The sequence below is a fragment of the Triticum urartu genome, chromosome 5A (assembly GCF_056163025.1).
Source record: "Triticum urartu cultivar PI428250 chromosome 5A, HENAU_Tu73, whole genome shotgun sequence".
Classification (NCBI taxonomy): Eukaryota; Viridiplantae; Streptophyta; class Magnoliopsida; order Poales; family Poaceae; genus Triticum; species Triticum urartu.
The window spans coordinates 7591125-7608459 of NC_141877.1; the positions used below are offsets into that span (position 1 = coordinate 7591125).

General features: G+C 43.0%; 1 protein-coding gene across 2 annotated transcripts; it reads left to right on the top strand.

Moving 5' to 3' along the window:
• Positions 1-323: 323 nt before the first annotated feature.
• LOC125506598 (cysteine-rich receptor-like protein kinase 10) lies at positions 324-10014 on the top strand. 2 transcript variants are annotated; one of them, XM_048671387.2, is made up of 7 exons: positions 324-538; positions 1711-1894; positions 1988-2243; positions 2348-2570; positions 2668-2788; positions 3452-3667; positions 3871-4097. In XM_048671387.2, the coding sequence occupies exons 2-7, from the start codon at positions 1733-1735 to the stop codon at positions 3949-3951; spliced, it is 1059 nt and encodes a 352-aa protein (XP_048527344.2). In that variant the 5' UTR covers positions 324-538; positions 1711-1732; the 3' UTR covers positions 3952-4097. The 2 variants fall into 2 exon arrangements, with proteins under 2 accessions (XP_048527344.2, XP_048527347.2); XM_048671390.2 differs by lacking the exons at positions 324-538; positions 1711-1894; positions 1988-2243; positions 2348-2570; positions 2668-2788 and adding exons at positions 6823-8901; positions 9054-10014 and having other exon boundaries at positions 3468-3667; positions 3871-4970.
• Positions 10015-17335: the final 7321 nt, after the last annotated feature.

The window sequence follows — 17335 nt, forward strand, 5'->3', positions numbered from 1 at the left end:
AGAGTAGAAGAGGCTCAGCCAAATCTGCTGTCATGTGGTAAGTCAATCATCTTATTTTTTTCTTCTTTGTTCTTCTCGAGCATCCTGTTTATGTAACTCATCCTAATTAGTGAAGACCTGAAACATGATGTGTAAAAGTCAGCTAAGTAGCACTGTAACAAGTAAAGTAACAGAAGAAAGGTCTTCAAAAAAAAATCAAGAATAGTGAGGTGAGGGCATTCTGGGGTTTATTTAGTGGACCGTAAAGCTAGAGCATCTGAGCGTTCACATGAATGATTCTCCATCCAAGCTTGGCCCACGCCACCTAACCCTCATCATTGAGAAAGAATGTGATATGCCGTGGAGCCACTCATCCACCAAAGCCATTTTCTCCACCCGCTCTGCACCTAGCTGCCATTGTTGACCAGAAACAAAGCCTCTGCTGGATCTCACCTCTCGGCTGGAACTAGTACCCATGTCTTCCTCCTGAGATAAAAATCCCCTTTTCCACAGGCACCGGGCAACACTTCGCAGCGCTGCAGCAGGGCTTCTTCTCCAGGTAATAAATCACAGTTTCTCTTGTTCCAGGAAAAGATATCTTGTCAGCATAGTGAAAGTAGTATAGTATGCTCCTCCTGCGTCTGCTTGGTTGCTAGCTTCTTGATGGAAGCACCCATGTCCTGAGATAAAATCCCCTTCTCCGCACAGGGACCTGCTGCTTCTTGACCATGTTTAGTATGGTTTGACCAGTCATCCACACAGTGGCATCTTTGATTCAGATAAATCCCATTGGTATTCTGATAAGAACCTTTTTGATTTAAGGAATTGCGTGTTATTTTGTAGGATCGGTTCAATAGGATTTCCCCTGATAAAGCTCGTGCGATTATTTGTAGGATTGACAAGCATTCGTATTTCACTATGGGCCACTTCATGTAGAATTCAAAAGCAGAGTTTTAATTGAGTCTAAGCTCATTGACTTGTTCTGCTATTTATATGACAACTATGGCCAGCAGATTCAAGAAAGTTTTATCTTTATCGTGTGGTGCAACCAGAAATTTTCAGTTATTAGATTTTTTTCCTTTTCTGTGGAGAATAAAGAAAGTCACTCTGATCTAGTGATTGCAAATCCAAGAACCGACAAAGTACCGATGGCATACACAATATTTTCTTAATGCTAACTTAATCCTGGGTTTGGGGAAGAGACACACTTGCCTCTTCATGGTATTTGTCGAGTTAATTGAGAATAATGGCTTCACAGTTTTACCCGTCAACGGAATGGGGGCATAGTTATCCAACCTTTTCTATTTGCAAAACAGTAGAGTTGTCATCTTTGTGTAATTCCTCTCTGAATGAATGTAAGTTTTTTTACTAGGCTACGATTACTTGGTCAAAACTGTCGCATGCTTATGCTTTTAACTGACTGTATTCACGAAGTTACATGTTTGTCTTAGTGCAGTTTCTTGACAGGTCTAAGTGCAGTCCTGAAAAGTGAAAACTATAACATGTTACTGAGGGAGAGTGCTATTTCCTGAAATGAGACATGTTAAAGAGTGGTTCTGTGAAATGTCTCATGCTAAAGTGTAGCACTATCTAATATGCTCTTAATGGTGTAGCATATCATAGTGTTGAATATCGAAAAGGAATGCGTGTCATGATATTTACCATGATTGTTGAGAATCTAGTATGTGAGTCTACTAGACTCATGAATAACCCACTTTCTCTTATTTCAAGGGTATTTTGTTTGTAACTGCAAATGGATCGCCAAGCTATTACCTCACGAAGTGAACTGGAGCATATTCTATTTGATGACAGCGCGGAACCAAAGGCCCTACCTTTATCACTTCTGGAGCACATCACAAGCGGTTTCTCTGATGACAATGAAATTGGCGATGGTGGCTTTGCAAGAGTTTATAAGGTATGAATATGCTAACTCTCAGCTGCCTTTATCTTGATCACAGTTTATCTGAAAACTTAATTTGACGCTGCCAAAGCATGTTTACGGTTATAGGGAATACTTGACAATGGCACAGTTGCGGTGAAGAAGCTTTCTGGGATGGTTGATATTGATGACAAGAAATTCAGCAAAGAGGTTCGTTGTTTGATGTTGGCAAAGCACAGAAATATAGTACGGTTCCTGGGATATTGCTCTGACACACAAGGTGAAATGATGAACTATGAAGGAGAGCTTGTGTTGGCAGATGTTCGACAAAGGTTACTCTGCTTTGAATATCTATCCCAAGGGAGTCTTGATAAGCAAATAACTGGTAGGATCATGTGGCACATATTTGGTTCAAGCATCCATGTACTTAATTAGCATTCAATGCCTAACGACTTTATCTCAAATACTCTCTATTCTCCCATTTCATAGATACATCTCATGGACTTGAATGGAGAAAGTGCTATGAAATTATCAGTGGAATTTGTGATGGTTTATGTTATCTTCACCAAAAGCGCATCGTTCACTTAGATCTCAAGCCTGCAAATATATTGCTTGACGATAATATGATGCCGAAAATTGCTGATTTTGGTCTCTCGAGGTGCTTCAAAGAAAACCAAAGCCGGATTATTACTTTAAAATTGATCGGAACCCTGTAAGCTTCCTATGACTCTTGGAAACTCTTTTTTCTTATGCATGAATGAACACTGATCGCTTTTCCTATTAATTTCATTACATAAATATTTATGTAGGGGATATATGCCACCTGAATTCTATGGTGGACAAATCACATTCAAGTTTGACATTTATAGTCTTGGTATTATAATCATAGAGATACTAACAGGAGAGAAGGGATATCCTAATATTGACAAGGTATGACAAGTTCGGTCCAGTATAAAGGATTGGTTTCAAAATTACGGTGTTACATTACTTTGTATAATATCATATTTCCATTTAGACGCAGCACAGTGTAATTCTTTGATCTAGTGCAAAGAAAAATTAGCCGCAAAGGAATCAAACAACCCTTGGTATCAATGTAACATAAAATTTCTAAAATACGTAGGAAAATAGCAATGTGTTACATAATGCATCTACATTTTACCATATATTGCAATTTATGACCAATATTAGAATCGTAACATGTTACGATGCGTGTTAAATTATTTTTATATGCCACTGTGTCAAGTACAATGTAAATGGGAATGTTACCGTATTCCTATAGTTATATAGTGGGTATCTGTATGTACCATTTCCTATCTAAATCTGCTGCTCCTTTCCCAGTTTTAGAAGTTTGTTTTAACTAGGCTCACTGTGTCAGTGTGTAGCTTGCTGTGCGATTACAAGTCTTGTGTAAATACTGGAGACCTTTTGCTCGGAGTGGCACAGTGTTGCTATGATTTTATACATCTTATATTTTTTATTCCTTCTTTGGATTTTTCCACTCTGCTTTCCATGAAGATGCACCGATCCTCCGAATGTTCTGTAAAATATATGTTGGTCCTTTCCATAAACCATAACACATAAGCAATTTCTCAGGTACTTGGGAGGTGGAGAAATAAGTTGGAGAAAACACAGGGGGACACACAACTGGTACAAGTGCGAGTATGCACTGAAATAGCGATAGAGTGCATTGACTCCGACCCAGCTAAAAGACCAGATATACAACATATAGTTAATAGGCTTGGTGAAACAAGAAGTGAAGTCAAGTCTGCTACTGAAACTGGGGCGAGTAGTAGTTCATCAGTACCGCAGGTAAGCTCAGACAACAGTCAGCTAGTCACACACAATTTCTTATGGTTCGTGATTCGGTTGTTGTATTATAGGTCTTACTTTTTTAAGAAGGGGTTGATGTGTTCCAGTATTGTACTGTATCATGTTCCCTTTTTTAAGGAGATCATGACCGTGATATCTGTTATGATCTTTCCATGCACTTACAAATAGTAAAATTCTTGCAGTTGGCAGCTTTGCCCCCTGATCCCACAATGGTCAACTATACAACAGGACAAATCAAAACCATCGATTCAGTTCCATGCTAGATAACACCTCTATTGTGCAGCAAGTTACTGACAGACGAGAAACAGCATCAGATGTGGAAGAAGCACTAATCATCGGGAGGAATGAAGAAAAACAGAAAATAGTGGCTACTTTATCTGGTAGCATCACACCCGAGATGACTGTCCTTCCAATATATGGCATTGGAGGTATTGGCAAGACAACCTTGGCTCAAATAGTTTTCAATGCTTCACAATTTGCAGGTTACTCTCGGGTGTGGGTCTATGTGTCCCAAAATCTTGACTTGAATAAAATTGGCAACTCTATACTATCACAGCTATCAGAGGAGAGCCACGTAGCTGAAAAGCAGATGATACATAATAAACTCAGAAAGGTACTTGCTGGTAAGAAGATTCTTGTTGTCTTAGATGACGTGTGGGAAAAGAATCCAGATACACTAAAATCTTTGAAGGCTATGTTAAGGCTTGGTGTGGGCAGCATGGTGACAATTATCGTAACCACAAGAGATGAAGCCATTGCAAGGGAAATTTGTCATACAGTTGAGCCATACAAGCTAGGGACTTTAACAGATAAATTTTGTTGGAAAATAATAAAAGAAAAAACTTCCTTTAAAGATCGAGTCGATAAAAAACAGATGAAGCATACGGGAAGGGAGATTGCAACCAAGTGTGGAGGTGTGGCTTTAGCGGCTCAATCGCTTGGATACACATTGAACGGCAAGTCATCTGATGAATGGGAGTCGGTGAGAGACAATTATATCTGGAATCTATCTACTACAGATGACCCATCATCAAGAAATCATGAAGTGCTTGCATCCTTGCTGTTAAGCTATCACCATATGCCTGAATGCTTGAAGTTGTGCTTTACTTATTGTGCGGTCTTTCCAAAAGGTCACAATATTGTGAAGTATGATCTAATTCACCAATGGATTGCTCTTAAATTCATCGAGCAATGTAGTATATTTGATTCTATGCAGCTATGCGAGAAATATGTTACACAACTTTTGGGGATGTCCTTCCTTCAATATTCAAAGACACCTCTGGTGAGTTATTACATAATTCATGTATTCTTTTTTCAATCATATGTATTGCAACTCACATAATCTGTAGTGACACTTAGAACAAAGGCATTATTGTGTTGACATAACCTAATAAAATGAAGATGTTGATCTACTACCTTCGATTTTGATTGACCCATGTTAATGGACAGATCTCCACATATTTGACCACTAGCTTATTATTACCCTATGTCAGTAAAAATAGATTTAATATGATGGATGAGTGGCCCATGTACTGCTGGCCCAGGTGGGCCCAGTCATTAGCATTGGGCTACTGTTAGTTATTTTCTTACTATTGGTGTTTCAACTGTTATCTTTAGTAGGTAGACATCTTTGGCTTCTTCAGCGGCCTGCTATCATTTGTATTTCGATGAACATTACCGTTGATTGATAAAGAGGGCATGTTTAGACTAAAAATACTGTTATCTAGAGTTCAACAATGTAAATTAGAGAAGTTTGGAACTGAATGTAAATTTGTACTCCGACTATAGTTGACAGGTGTAAAAATGGATCTTATCATTGTTTTTGTAGAGATCACTAGTATCTTTTAGCTTTTCAAACTATGAGCTCAGTACAATAACGACTTAGTTTATTATCAGTTGTTCAATTCAAAAATTTAAATTTCTATTATAAGATATCAGTGCTGTTGTAAGTTTCATTTGTATTATAACATGATTAACCCCTAAAACCCTCTCACTCACATCCTATCTAATCTTTATCTCCAATAAACCCTAGCATAGCATGTACAAGCGTCAAAGACGACTACATCACCCACAAATAGCCTAGTAATGATCCAATCAACCTCACATCCTTGCACAACTGAGGTAATAATCTTAACCCCAAAATCCCAACTTGGAAGTTGAAAAAAAAGGAGATTTGGGGCTGAATATAACTGTAACTTGGTGAGGGTTTTTGGTGTCGAGGCTCCATCTCTGCTGAACTGACGATCGTTGGTGTCCAGTTCACCTCGAGCACATCGAACCCGGAAGGACAGGGAGTGATTTGTGCTGATCGCGAAAAGCCTGAGGTCATAAGCCTAAAATTTGCATGTCTCCTAGTCCCATGTTCCTCTCATGTGTGTGATGAGTGCGCGATTTGCCTGGATGGCATGCTAGGTTGCCTGGGTTAGCTCACCGTGGTATTTTTTTTTTTTTTGCTGGAGCATTGTTAGCAAAACATTTGTTGATTGACCCGCAGAACTGTCTTTCTAATCCACTTACTACCTGACTTCTAGTTAACCATTTGTGAATTTAAATTTTTATTATTTGTTTTTGCATGATCTCCTAGGTGCACATTTGACCACAACCTGATCTTTCAAATATGAATCTAGTCATACCACCTTTAGTTGCTTTTCTTGCTTTATACCCATAATAGTGCCAAAATACTAGTATAAACTGGCAGAAGAATTCAGTACTCCCTCCGATCCAAACAATTGTCGCAGCTCTAGTACAACTTTGTACTAAAGTTGTACTAGAGCTGTGACAATTAATTTGGATTGGAGGGAGAACAATTTTTTACTATTAAGCATGCTGCTCTGTTCCATAGCATGCGAGCCGGACCCAGCTCCATAGCTGTTGTTGATCCTCAGTACAGTTCTTGGGTATTTTTGTTTAGCTCGCTTTCTTTAGCTTAGTTTATTTTTGGGTTTTGTTGGCTCTTTCTTGGTTCCGATTGAAAGGTGTGCATAATTTCAACAGTTTCTTCTAATACAAAATGACATGCAGTTAGGTGCCACTCTGGTGTACTTAATGATATGAAAATACTTCTATTGATGAATATACGGCCAATAAAACTAAATAAGTTCAAAATTCCAACACCACTAATGTTTTTGCTGCAGAGTGATGGTCAGAAGGACAAAGCTGTTACGTTATTCACGATGCATGATCTAGTGCATGATCTTGCAAGGGCGATCTTGGCCGATCAAGTTAACGACAAGGGCAGTACTGGGGGAAATAGATGCCGCTATGCATTGCTTACAGATTGTAGCAAGCCATTGCAGTCGTCCGTGACTTGTCCTGCAAATATAAATGCGCTGCATTTTCTGGACTGTGGTAAATTAAAACTTTGCGGTGATGCATTTTCACTAGCTACGTGCCTCCATGTCTTGGATTTAAGTGGATGCCTTATACAAAAGTTGCCAGATTCTGTTAGTCAATTGAAACAGTTGAGGTTTCTGTGCGCTCCAAAGATCCAAGCTAAGATGATTCCCAGTTGTATCACTGAGCTCTCAGAATTAAATTACCTCAACCTTAGAGATTCCTATTTCTCTGCACTGCCAGATTCTATTGGTGCTATGAAAGGTCTGATGCATCTTGATTTATCACGCTGCGAGAAAATAAATGAACTCCCGGTATCATTCACAGAACTCAAGCAGTTAGTACACCTGGATTTATCATATTGCCAAGTGTCTGTATCAGAAGCTTTTGGTGGCTTTACAAAACTTCAATATTTGAATTTATCATCTCCTTTTATTAAAGACGCGAATAGGAGAGGGCTGTCAAAGGTAATTGGTAACCTAATCAAACTCAGGTATCTAAATCTATCGGGGTGTGTGCACCTTATGGCCCCATCAGAATATCATATTGGCATCTTTCTTGACTCTATCAGCACCCTTTCCAATCTAGAGCATCTGGACTTGTCTCTGAATAAAGTGCTTTTCAGTATACCAGAAAGTATTGGCAACCTCAGGAAGCTTCATACATTGAATCTCTCATGCTGCTACAATCTAAAGAAGCTTCCTGATAGTATGGTTAAAATGGTTAGTCTGAAGGTTGTGGATGTGGCGAGCTGTTCTAAATTGGATGAATCCGCGCTCTCCCGGTTAAATGTTGCCTCATTGCCAGATTTTGTGGTGCATGCTTCAAGTGATAAATGTAGTAGTAATATCACCCTGCTTCAGCATACAAATCCTGATAGGCTGATGATAGATAGACTTGAAAATGTGATGTCTCCAGAAGAAGCAAAGAGTATAAAATTGATAGAGAAACAAAAAATTAGTGAGCTGTCATTTCAATGGACCAGAGGTGCCGAGATGGTTGTGGATGAGAAGGAGGTGTTGGAAAAACTAGTGCCACCAATCAGTGTACTAACATTGTCTATAAAGTGCTACAGCAGTGTCAGCTTTCCTGATTGGCTTATGGGTATGAGGCAGTATCTCCCTAACCTTTGTAGGTTATATTTGTATGACTTTCCTAATTGCAACAAACTACCACCACTTGGTAAACTACCAAACCTACGGTCGTTGATTATAGACCGTATGGAGGGCTTGGAAGAGTGGAACACGGAATATACCAGTGGTGATGAAGGTGCTGATGAGCTCATGTTCCCTAAGCTTCGAACATTGACTATCAAGCAATGTCTCAAGTTGAGGATAAAACCATGCCTTCCTAGAGCTATCATCTCTTTGGAGATAATAGATTGTGATAATATGCTATCATCAAAGGGTGAGAGCCCATCGCACCTCTCCCATCTGAGTGTTTATGACAGCGTGGTGCCCATGCATGAGTGGAGGTTGCTTCACGACCTCCCTGCCCTCCGTAAGTTAAGTATTGACAATTGCAGTGATCTGACCACCTCAAGTGAGATTATCCAACACCTTTCCTCCCTCGAATCACTGTGCCTCCATTCATTGTCACTAGACCAGGCAGAACTCCCGAGTTGGTTGGTTGAGCTGACGTCTCTGCATGAACTAAGTCTATTTAAGTACAGAAGCATGACATCATTACCACATTGGTTAGGAGAACTTACCTCTCTCGAGAAATTGAAGATCGAGCACTGCGAGAGGATCAAGTCTTTGCCGGACAGCATACAAAAACTGACCAAGCTTTACATTCTTGAAATTGTTGGCTGCCCTACACTAAGGAAGTGGTGTGTATCAAAGGAGAACAAGATGAAGATCGCTCACATCAACAAAAAGGTTGTTCTGATCATATTGTTTCCACTGTTCAGTTATTTTCAAACAGCTATCTGTTGTATCGCTTCTATACTAGACCTAACTAGTGACTACTCTTTCTTGTATCACGGAGAGCTATACACATTGTTTTTTCTGATATTGTTTCTGTTGTTCAGCTCTTGCCAAAGACGTGCATGGGTGGAGGCTTAGCACTCCATGGATGACGTGGTGGATGGATCTGCCTGGAGATTGGTCGCGGCGTCCATGGATCTGGCGTCCCGTCTAGATCTACCGCAGCGTGGTCTTGGCCGGCCGGCGGCGTGTGGAGGGACATTGGTGAGGGGATGCAAGATCTCTGCCGGAGTACCAACGGCGGCATACTTCTTCACGGCGAGGCTCCGTGCGGTTCCAGCAGCCATGAGATCGGGACGACGCGGCTTTCAGTGAAAATCACGCCTGACTGCGGTCTTGGCGGACGATGGTAGCGTCTCTGATATCGTTTCCTTTTCGAGGCATCGTCGTTGCAGGTCACGTCAACTCGATCGGGATGTTCCGTGGGAAACCCTAGATCTGGGTCTACCAGATCGGACGATGACAGCGCCTTCGGTGTCGTTCTTCCTCCTGGGGCCATCGTTTTGGAGCAAGTGCTGGCTGGAGGGACAAGGGGAGGAGCGGTGTTACATTTACCGCAAGGCCGGCGACAGATCTCGGTGGCATGGCGTTGCGGAGTTTCGGCGACGGACGTGTGTGGATGGATACGTGTAGGATGGTGGTGTTGTTTGGCGCCATGATGGCGTCGAAGGCAGCCCAGGCAAGGTCAATGCGTCAATATCTGCTTTGGAGATGGATCAATGAAGACAGCGGCGGCGGGCTCTGACAGTGCTCCAGACCGGTGTGTGCCCCAGACCCAGCAACACGGCTTGGTTGGGGCCTTCGACTTTAGATGTTAGGCTTTGGTGTGATGTTTGTTCGGTATTCGGCTCAGACAATCGGCACCCTTTCATCGAGTGGATAGGAATAACGACAGATGTTGCCAAGATGATGACTTCAGACTACCTAATGTATTACCTTGTAAGGTCTTTGTGAATAATTAATAAAATGACTGCATGCATCACCCAGATGCAGAGGCTGGGCTCATTCTCCTTTTCAAAAAGCTCTTGCCAAACGCGTGGGAACAAGAAATGCAAACACCTTTGTAGAGACAATCAATAACCAAGATACGACGAAGGATCAAGCTAAACAGCAAAGCTCAGTTCATGATAGCATGATGAAAGAAACTGCTACGTGTTTGGGATGAGCAACAAATTTCAATGTATATATATACCAGGCCGTTGCCTCAGGCTTTTTGTGTGCACAAATGATGCTCCCAACCTGATTCCGTTTTTCTATACTTTGATGACCAAAAGATGAAATGTTTGTTAAGCTAATACGATGATTGCTGATTTCTTGTTGGATTCGCTATGTTTTGCTGCGATGTGTGGCAAAGAGTGATGTCAACATGCATTTTGCAAAAGCTACTCCGTTTCACGTTTCTTGTCGGATTGTTTCATACTAGCAGACGGAGGCGCAGCGCCATGCCGTGCCAATGTTTAAGGCCGTTGATGATTCTCTTGTGTCTTAATCTATTGTGTTTAAGCCAGTCGGTAATTCTCTCATGTCTTGACCTATTGTTCTCCGATGTTGAGATGATATAGTAGATATAATGCTACAACGACACATGTGGTAAGTGCCATTTTGAGTACATCACTGAATCAGGTGACAAACAGGGTCGATAGACACCTTTTACCTCTATTCACTAATAGAAAAAGGGCCATCTGTCCCGGTTCGTAAGGGCCTTCTGTCCCGATTTAGGAACCGGGACTAAAAGGTCGTTACTAATGCCCTTGGTCTTTAGTCCCGGTTCTTACACGAACCGGGACAGATGGGCCTCCACGTGGCGGGTGCGGCGAACCCAGGCAGGAGGCCCTTTGGTCTCAGTTGGTGGAATCAACCGGGACCATCCACCAATAAGGACCAATAGGCATCCGCGCATCAACATTTTAGGGGCTGGGGTTTTTGTTTTTTTTTGAAGGGGGGGGAGGGTTGAGGGTTTTGGGGGGTTAATTTAGGTGTTTTATATATTGTGTTAGCTAGCTAATTAATAGAGAGAAGTGTCCTCTCTTATCTATGTGCTTGGTCGACGCTACGTACAGTATAGAGAGGACTAGACACGCTAGCTAGTAAGCAAATGAAGGAAACAGAAGATCGTCATGAACATATGCATACAGAGAGAAGTGATATCGACCACCTCTCCTTCTCCGAGAGATTGGTCGAACAACAAGTTCTCGTATATCTATCCGACGCTACTGGCTACATATATACAATATAATTATCTCTTACAATATAATCTCCTAATTATATATGAACACAGGGTTCACATGGTATTCTCCGTCTTTATCGATCATGTGGTCAAGAAAGAATGCCGCCAATTCCTCTTGAATTGCTCGCATACGATCTGGTGGTAGGAGTTTATCCCGCATCTGAAACATCTAATTTGAAGAAGAAGGATGTCAATACATATATATGAATAAATGAAACTCAACACAAATGATGGTAATAAAATGAAATCATGAATATTATTATTTACACACTTCATATTGTTTGTCAGAGTAGCCCCGCTCACAGGTCGTGTGGCGGATGGACTCGCAAATGTAGTATCCACATTAATCATTCCCTTGTTCCTGCCACAACCACTTTACAAGAAATAGAGGTCAATCAAACTAATAAGCAAGCATGCTAAATGGTATTAATGAAACTAGTGCTTGAATCACTAGGAGATGCGTGAAACATGTTACTATAGTACTTACTTTCGAGTGTTTAAATTGCAGCTTCTTTGCAGTCCCGGAGTTTTTGAGGTGAATTTTTTCCAAACCCTGCCAGACAAAGAAAACAATTACTTGATATCAGGAAATGAACAAAGTTGCCGATATGGTGCGATAATGATCGATTTAACTTACTTCTCTAGAATTTCAGTCATGTCCGCATACTCCTTGGGATCTTTTCGTCTCGAGTCTAAGACGGTTACTAGTCCCTGCTCAAGCTTATAGTCTCTAGGAGAATATAGTGGAAGTTGCGCACGCATGCATAACTCATCAATTACATTACTATAACCTCGACTAATAATTAAGGGAAACCAAATATGCATAAGACAGTAACACTCACTTGAAGTTATAAGGAAAGAGTATTATAGCTTTGTTTTGATTTAATACAAACAGTTGTAGCAACTTGGCCTCGGTATCTCTGGCCTGAGATTTAACCATATATGCATCTATGAGATTTGTGTTAATGAACCTAATATCACCTTCTTGTCTTTTCTTCAATTCGGCGATCTTCAATCTGCATAATATAGCGAGGATAATTAAAAATACATGCAATGAAAGAGCTGACCTATATATAGAGAGACTTAATGAAAAAAGTAGTACTACTTACAGACAGTAGCAAGTGACCGTCAATTTATCGAGGGCCTTTTGATTAAAAAACTGGAAGAACTCCTCAAATGGAACATTCAACAGTTCAATTCCAACGAGGTCATGCTCCTCTTTAACTCTCAGTGTCAAAATATTGCTCCCCCCAGACTCTCTGCAGGTTTTCATCTACCAATCATGGAATCTTCGCATCATCGTTGTTAGAGATCTTTCATCTTTGACGAGAGGCTTCCCGTACTCGTATCTGTGTTCGTCCACCTCCATTGTATCTAAATGTACATCGTCGGGCAGGTAATCTCCAAGATTGGTATAACCGGGCACCATCCTCGGATCATTAGCGATGATATCGCTAGACACCTTGAGCGGGGGGCACGATTGGTTCGCTTGTTTGCCGAGCTGGGCAATTTTTTCCCAGCTCGTCGTTCTGCTAACCTTTGATCACTGACAGTATTTACCGACTGCCCCGCTTCGATGAATGACCTTTCAATAATGCGCTCATAGTTGCCTTTCGACGGAGACTTTGGTGGTTTCCTCAGGGCAGCCAAAGTGCGCTTCGCTTTCACCGGATCTACCTTCTCCTCCGGAGGTGGATGTTTCCTTGCTTTCACCCCTTCAAAGAAGTTCATCACTTGGGCTTCCACGATCTTCGCGGTTTCCTCCGGGGTCCTCTCGTATGGTAAATTCTCTGGAGTCTTCAAAGAAGGACCGAATCTGTATTGCCTCCCGCCTCTGGCTGTACTGCTTGACGCCGGAGCAGACGGAGCGGCTACAGCTGTCTTCTTTCCTTTCTTACGAGGCAGAGGAGAAGGACTACGACGCGCCGGAGCAGCTGGAGCGGTGGCGGGTCTCTTCCGCCCTTGCTAACGAGGCAGAGAAGGACGAGGCTGGCAGCTCGGGAGCGCCGGCGCAGGCGGAGAAGGAGGCGGAGTGCCGCCACGCGTCGGAGAAGGAGGCCGAGTGCCCTGATCACTCGGCGGAGGAGGAGGTGGAGTGCCCTGACTCGCCGGAGGAGGAGGAGGAGGAGGAGGCGGAGGCGTCCAGTTCAGAAGGTTGATGAGCTCCTTCTGCCATAGGCATGGAGTCTTCAGAGAAAAACCCAGCCGAGTCTCCCCTTCACCCGTAGGGTGGTCAAGCTGGAGCTCCTCAAATCCCTCCGTTATTTCATCCACCATCACGCTAGCATATCCTTCTGGAATCGGCCGGTAGTGATAGGTTGCGCCGGGTTCAGGAGGTGCAACAGAGCCAACAGCCGCCTTGACTTTCAAATTCATCCATTGCGTCATAAGGTGGCAATGTTGAGACTCCGTGATAGCATCCACGGGGTAGCTAGCAGGAGCCGTGAAGACATGCTCCTACTGAAGAAGCTCGGTGGAAGCCATGCTGCTTCTCCGCTGAGATGGCGGGGTAGCTTCGGGGGAAGCTTCAGCAGGTCGTTTGCTGCGAACTGCGTCTCGTTCCTCTAGCGCTTGTACCCTTTCATGCAGCTTCTGAATTTGCGTATGCTCCACTTTCTTCCTCCTCTCCTGGCATTTGTAACCGCCTGCGTCCAGAAACCCAACCTTCCACGGAACGGAGCCTGGCGTGCCTCGTGTCCGTCCAGGGTGCTCGGGATTCCCGAGGGCCATTGTGAGCTCGTCGTTCTCTCTGTCTGGAACGAACGTCCCTTGCTGGGCTGCATCGATATACTCCTGAAGCTTCATGACTGGTATTCTCAGTTGCTCGTCCATCCAAACGCACTTCCCTGATACATGGTCCAAGGTTCCGCCAACCCCGAAGAACCAAGTCCGGCAACAGTCTGGCCACTTCAATGTCTCTGGTTTGACCCCTTTATCAAGCAGGTCATTCTCAGCCTTGGCCCACAACGGCCAGGCTTTGAGGTAGCCACCTGACCCCGTGCGATGGTGAAGCTTCTTCTTCGCAACATTATTCTTGTTTGTCACTGACATCTTCTTACTCTTGTCCGATGTCTTGTGGGCCAAATGTTGGGTTTCATAGTAATTTCAAAAAAATTCCTACGCGCACGCAAGATCATGGTGATGCACAACAACGAGAGGGGAGAGTGTTGTCTACGTACCCACGCAGACCGACTGCGGAAGCGTTGACGCAACGTAGAGGAAGTAGTCGTACGTCTTCCCGATCCGACCGATCCAAGCACCGTTACTCCGGCACCTCCGAGTTCTTAGCACACGTACAGATCGATGACAATCCCCGGTCTCCGATCTAGCAAAGCGTCAGGGAAGAGTTCCGTCAGCACGACGGCGTGGTGACGATCTTGATGTTCTACCGACGCAGGGCTTCGCCTAAGCACTGCTACAATATGATCGAGGTGGAATATGGTGGCAGGGGGCACCGCACACGGCTAAGGAACGTTCTCAAGGATCAACTTGTGTGTCTAGAGGTGTCCCCTGCCTCCGTAAATAAAGGGGCCAAGGGGGAGGGGTGCGGCCAGCTCTATGGAGGCGCAGGAGGAGTCCTACTCCTACCGGGAGCAGGACTCCCCCCCCCAATCCTAGTTGGAATAGGAATCCTCAAGTGGGGAGAGAGAGAAGGGGGGCCGGCCACCTCTCCTTGTCCTAATAGGACTAGGGGAGGGGGGAGGCGCGCAGCCCACCTTGGGCTGCCCCTTTCACCTTTCCACTAAAGCCCACTAAGGCCCATTCAGTTCCCGGGGGTTTTCCGGTAACCTCCCGGTAATCCGGTAAAATCCCAATTTCACCCGGAACACTTCCGATATCCAAACATAGGCTTCCAATATATCAATCTTTATGTCTCGACCATTTCGAGACTCCTCGTCATGTCCGTGATCACATCCGGGACTCCGAACAACCTTCGGTACATCAAAATGCATAAACTCATAATAACTATCATCGTAACGTTAAGCGTGCGGACCCTATGGTTCGAGAACAATGTAGACATGACCGAGACACGTCTTCGGTCAATAACCAATAGCGGGACCTGGATGCCCATATTGGCTCCTACATATTCTACGAAGATCTTTATCGGTCAGACCGCATAACAACATATGTTGTTCCCTTTGTCATCGGTATGTTACTTGCCCGAGATTCGATCGTCGGTATCCAATACCTAGTTCAATCTTGTTACCGGCAAGTCTCTTTACTCGTTCTGTAATACATCATCCCGCAACTAACTCATTAGTTGCAATGCTTGCAAGGCTTATGTGATGTGCATTACCGAGAGGGCCCAGAGATACCTCTCCGACAATCGGAGTGACAAATCCTAATCTCGAAATACGCCAACCCAACATCTACCTTTGGAGACACCTGTAGAGCTCCTTTATAATCACCCTTTTACGTTGTGACATTTGGTAGCACACAAAGTGTTCCTCCGGCAAACGGGAGTTGCATAATCTCATAGTCATAGGAACATGTATAAGTCATGAAGAAAGCAATAGCAACATACTAAACGATCGGGTGCTAAGCTAATGGACTGGGTCATGTCAATCAGATTATTCAACTAATGATGTGACCTCGTTAATCAAATAACAACTCTTTATTCATGGTTAGGAAACATAACCATCTTTGATTAACGAGCTAGTCAAGTAGAGGCATACTAGTGACACTCTGTTTGTCTATGTATTCACACATGTATTATGTTTCCGGTTAATACAATTCTAGCATGAATAATAAACATTTATCATGATATAAGGAAATAAATAATAACTTTATTATTGCCTCTAGGGCATATTTCCTTCAGTCTCCCACTTGCACTAGAGTCAATAATCTAGATTACACTGTAATGATTCTAACACCCATGGAGTCTTGGTGTTGATCATGTTTTGCTCGTGGAAGAGGCTTAGTCAATGGGTCTGCAACATTCAGATCCGTATGTATCTTGCAAATCTCTATGTCTCCCACCTGGACTAGATCCCGGATGGAATTGAAGCGTCTCTTGATGTGTTTGGTCCTCTTGTGAAATCTGGATTCCTTTGCCAAGGCAATTGCACCAGTATTGTCACAAAAGATTTTCATTGGACCCGATGCACTAGGTATGACACCTAGATCGGATATGAACTCCTTCATCCAGACTCCTTCGTTTGCTGCTTCCGAAGCAGCTATGTACTCCGCTTCACATGTAGATCCCGCTACGACGCTTTGTTTAGAACTGCACCAACTGACAGCTCCACCGTTTAATGTAAACACGTATCCGGTTTGCGATTTAGAATCGTCCGGATCAATGTCAAAGCTTGCATCAATGTAACCTTTTACGGTGAGCTCTTTGTCACCTCCATATATGAGAAACATATCCTTAGTCCTTTTCAGGTATTTCAGGATGTTCTTGACCGCTGTCCAGTGATCCACTCCTGGATTACTTTAGTACCTCCCTACTAAACTTATAGCAAGGCACACATCAGGTCTGGTACACATCATTGCATACATGATAGAGCCTATGGCTGAAGCATAGGGAACATCTTTCATTTTCTCTCTATCTTCTGCAGTGGTCGGGCATTGAGTCTGACTCAACTTCACACCTTGTAACATAGGCAAGAACCCTTTCTTTGCTTGATCCATTTTGAACTTCTTCAAAATCTTGTCAAGGTATGTGCTTTGTGAAAGTCCAATTAAGCGTCTTGATCTATCTCTATAGATCTTTATGCCTAATATGTAAGCAGCTTCACCGAGGTCTTTCATTGAAAAACTCTTATTCAAGTATCCCTTTATGCTATCCAGAAATTTTATATCATTTCCAATTAGTAATATGTCATCCACATATAATATCAGAAATGCTACAGAGCTCCCACTCACTTTCTTGTAAATACAGGCTTCTCCGAAAGTCTGTATAAAACCAAATGCTTTGATCACACTATCAAAACGTTTATTCCAACTCCGAGAGGCTTGCACCAGTCCATAATTTCATAATCATAAAATGCGGCAATCGCTAACATGATTCGGATAGACTTAAGCATCACTACGGGTGAGAAGGTCTCATCGTAGTCAACCCCTTGAACTTGTCAAAAACCTTTTGCGACAAGTCGA

Coding starts and splice junctions, on each gene's coding strand:
- LOC125506598 (XM_048671390.2), top strand. CDS start 3,945: ATGCTAGATAACACCTCTATTGTGCAGCAAGTTACTGACAGACGAGAA. Junction 4,971..6,822: donor AATATTCAAAGACACCTCTG/GTGAGTTATTAC, acceptor TTTTTGCTGCAG/AGTGATGGTCAGAAGGACAA. Junction 8,902..9,053: donor TCGCTCACATCAACAAAAAG/GTTGTTCTGATC, acceptor TCTGTTGTTCAG/CTCTTGCCAAAGACGTGCAT.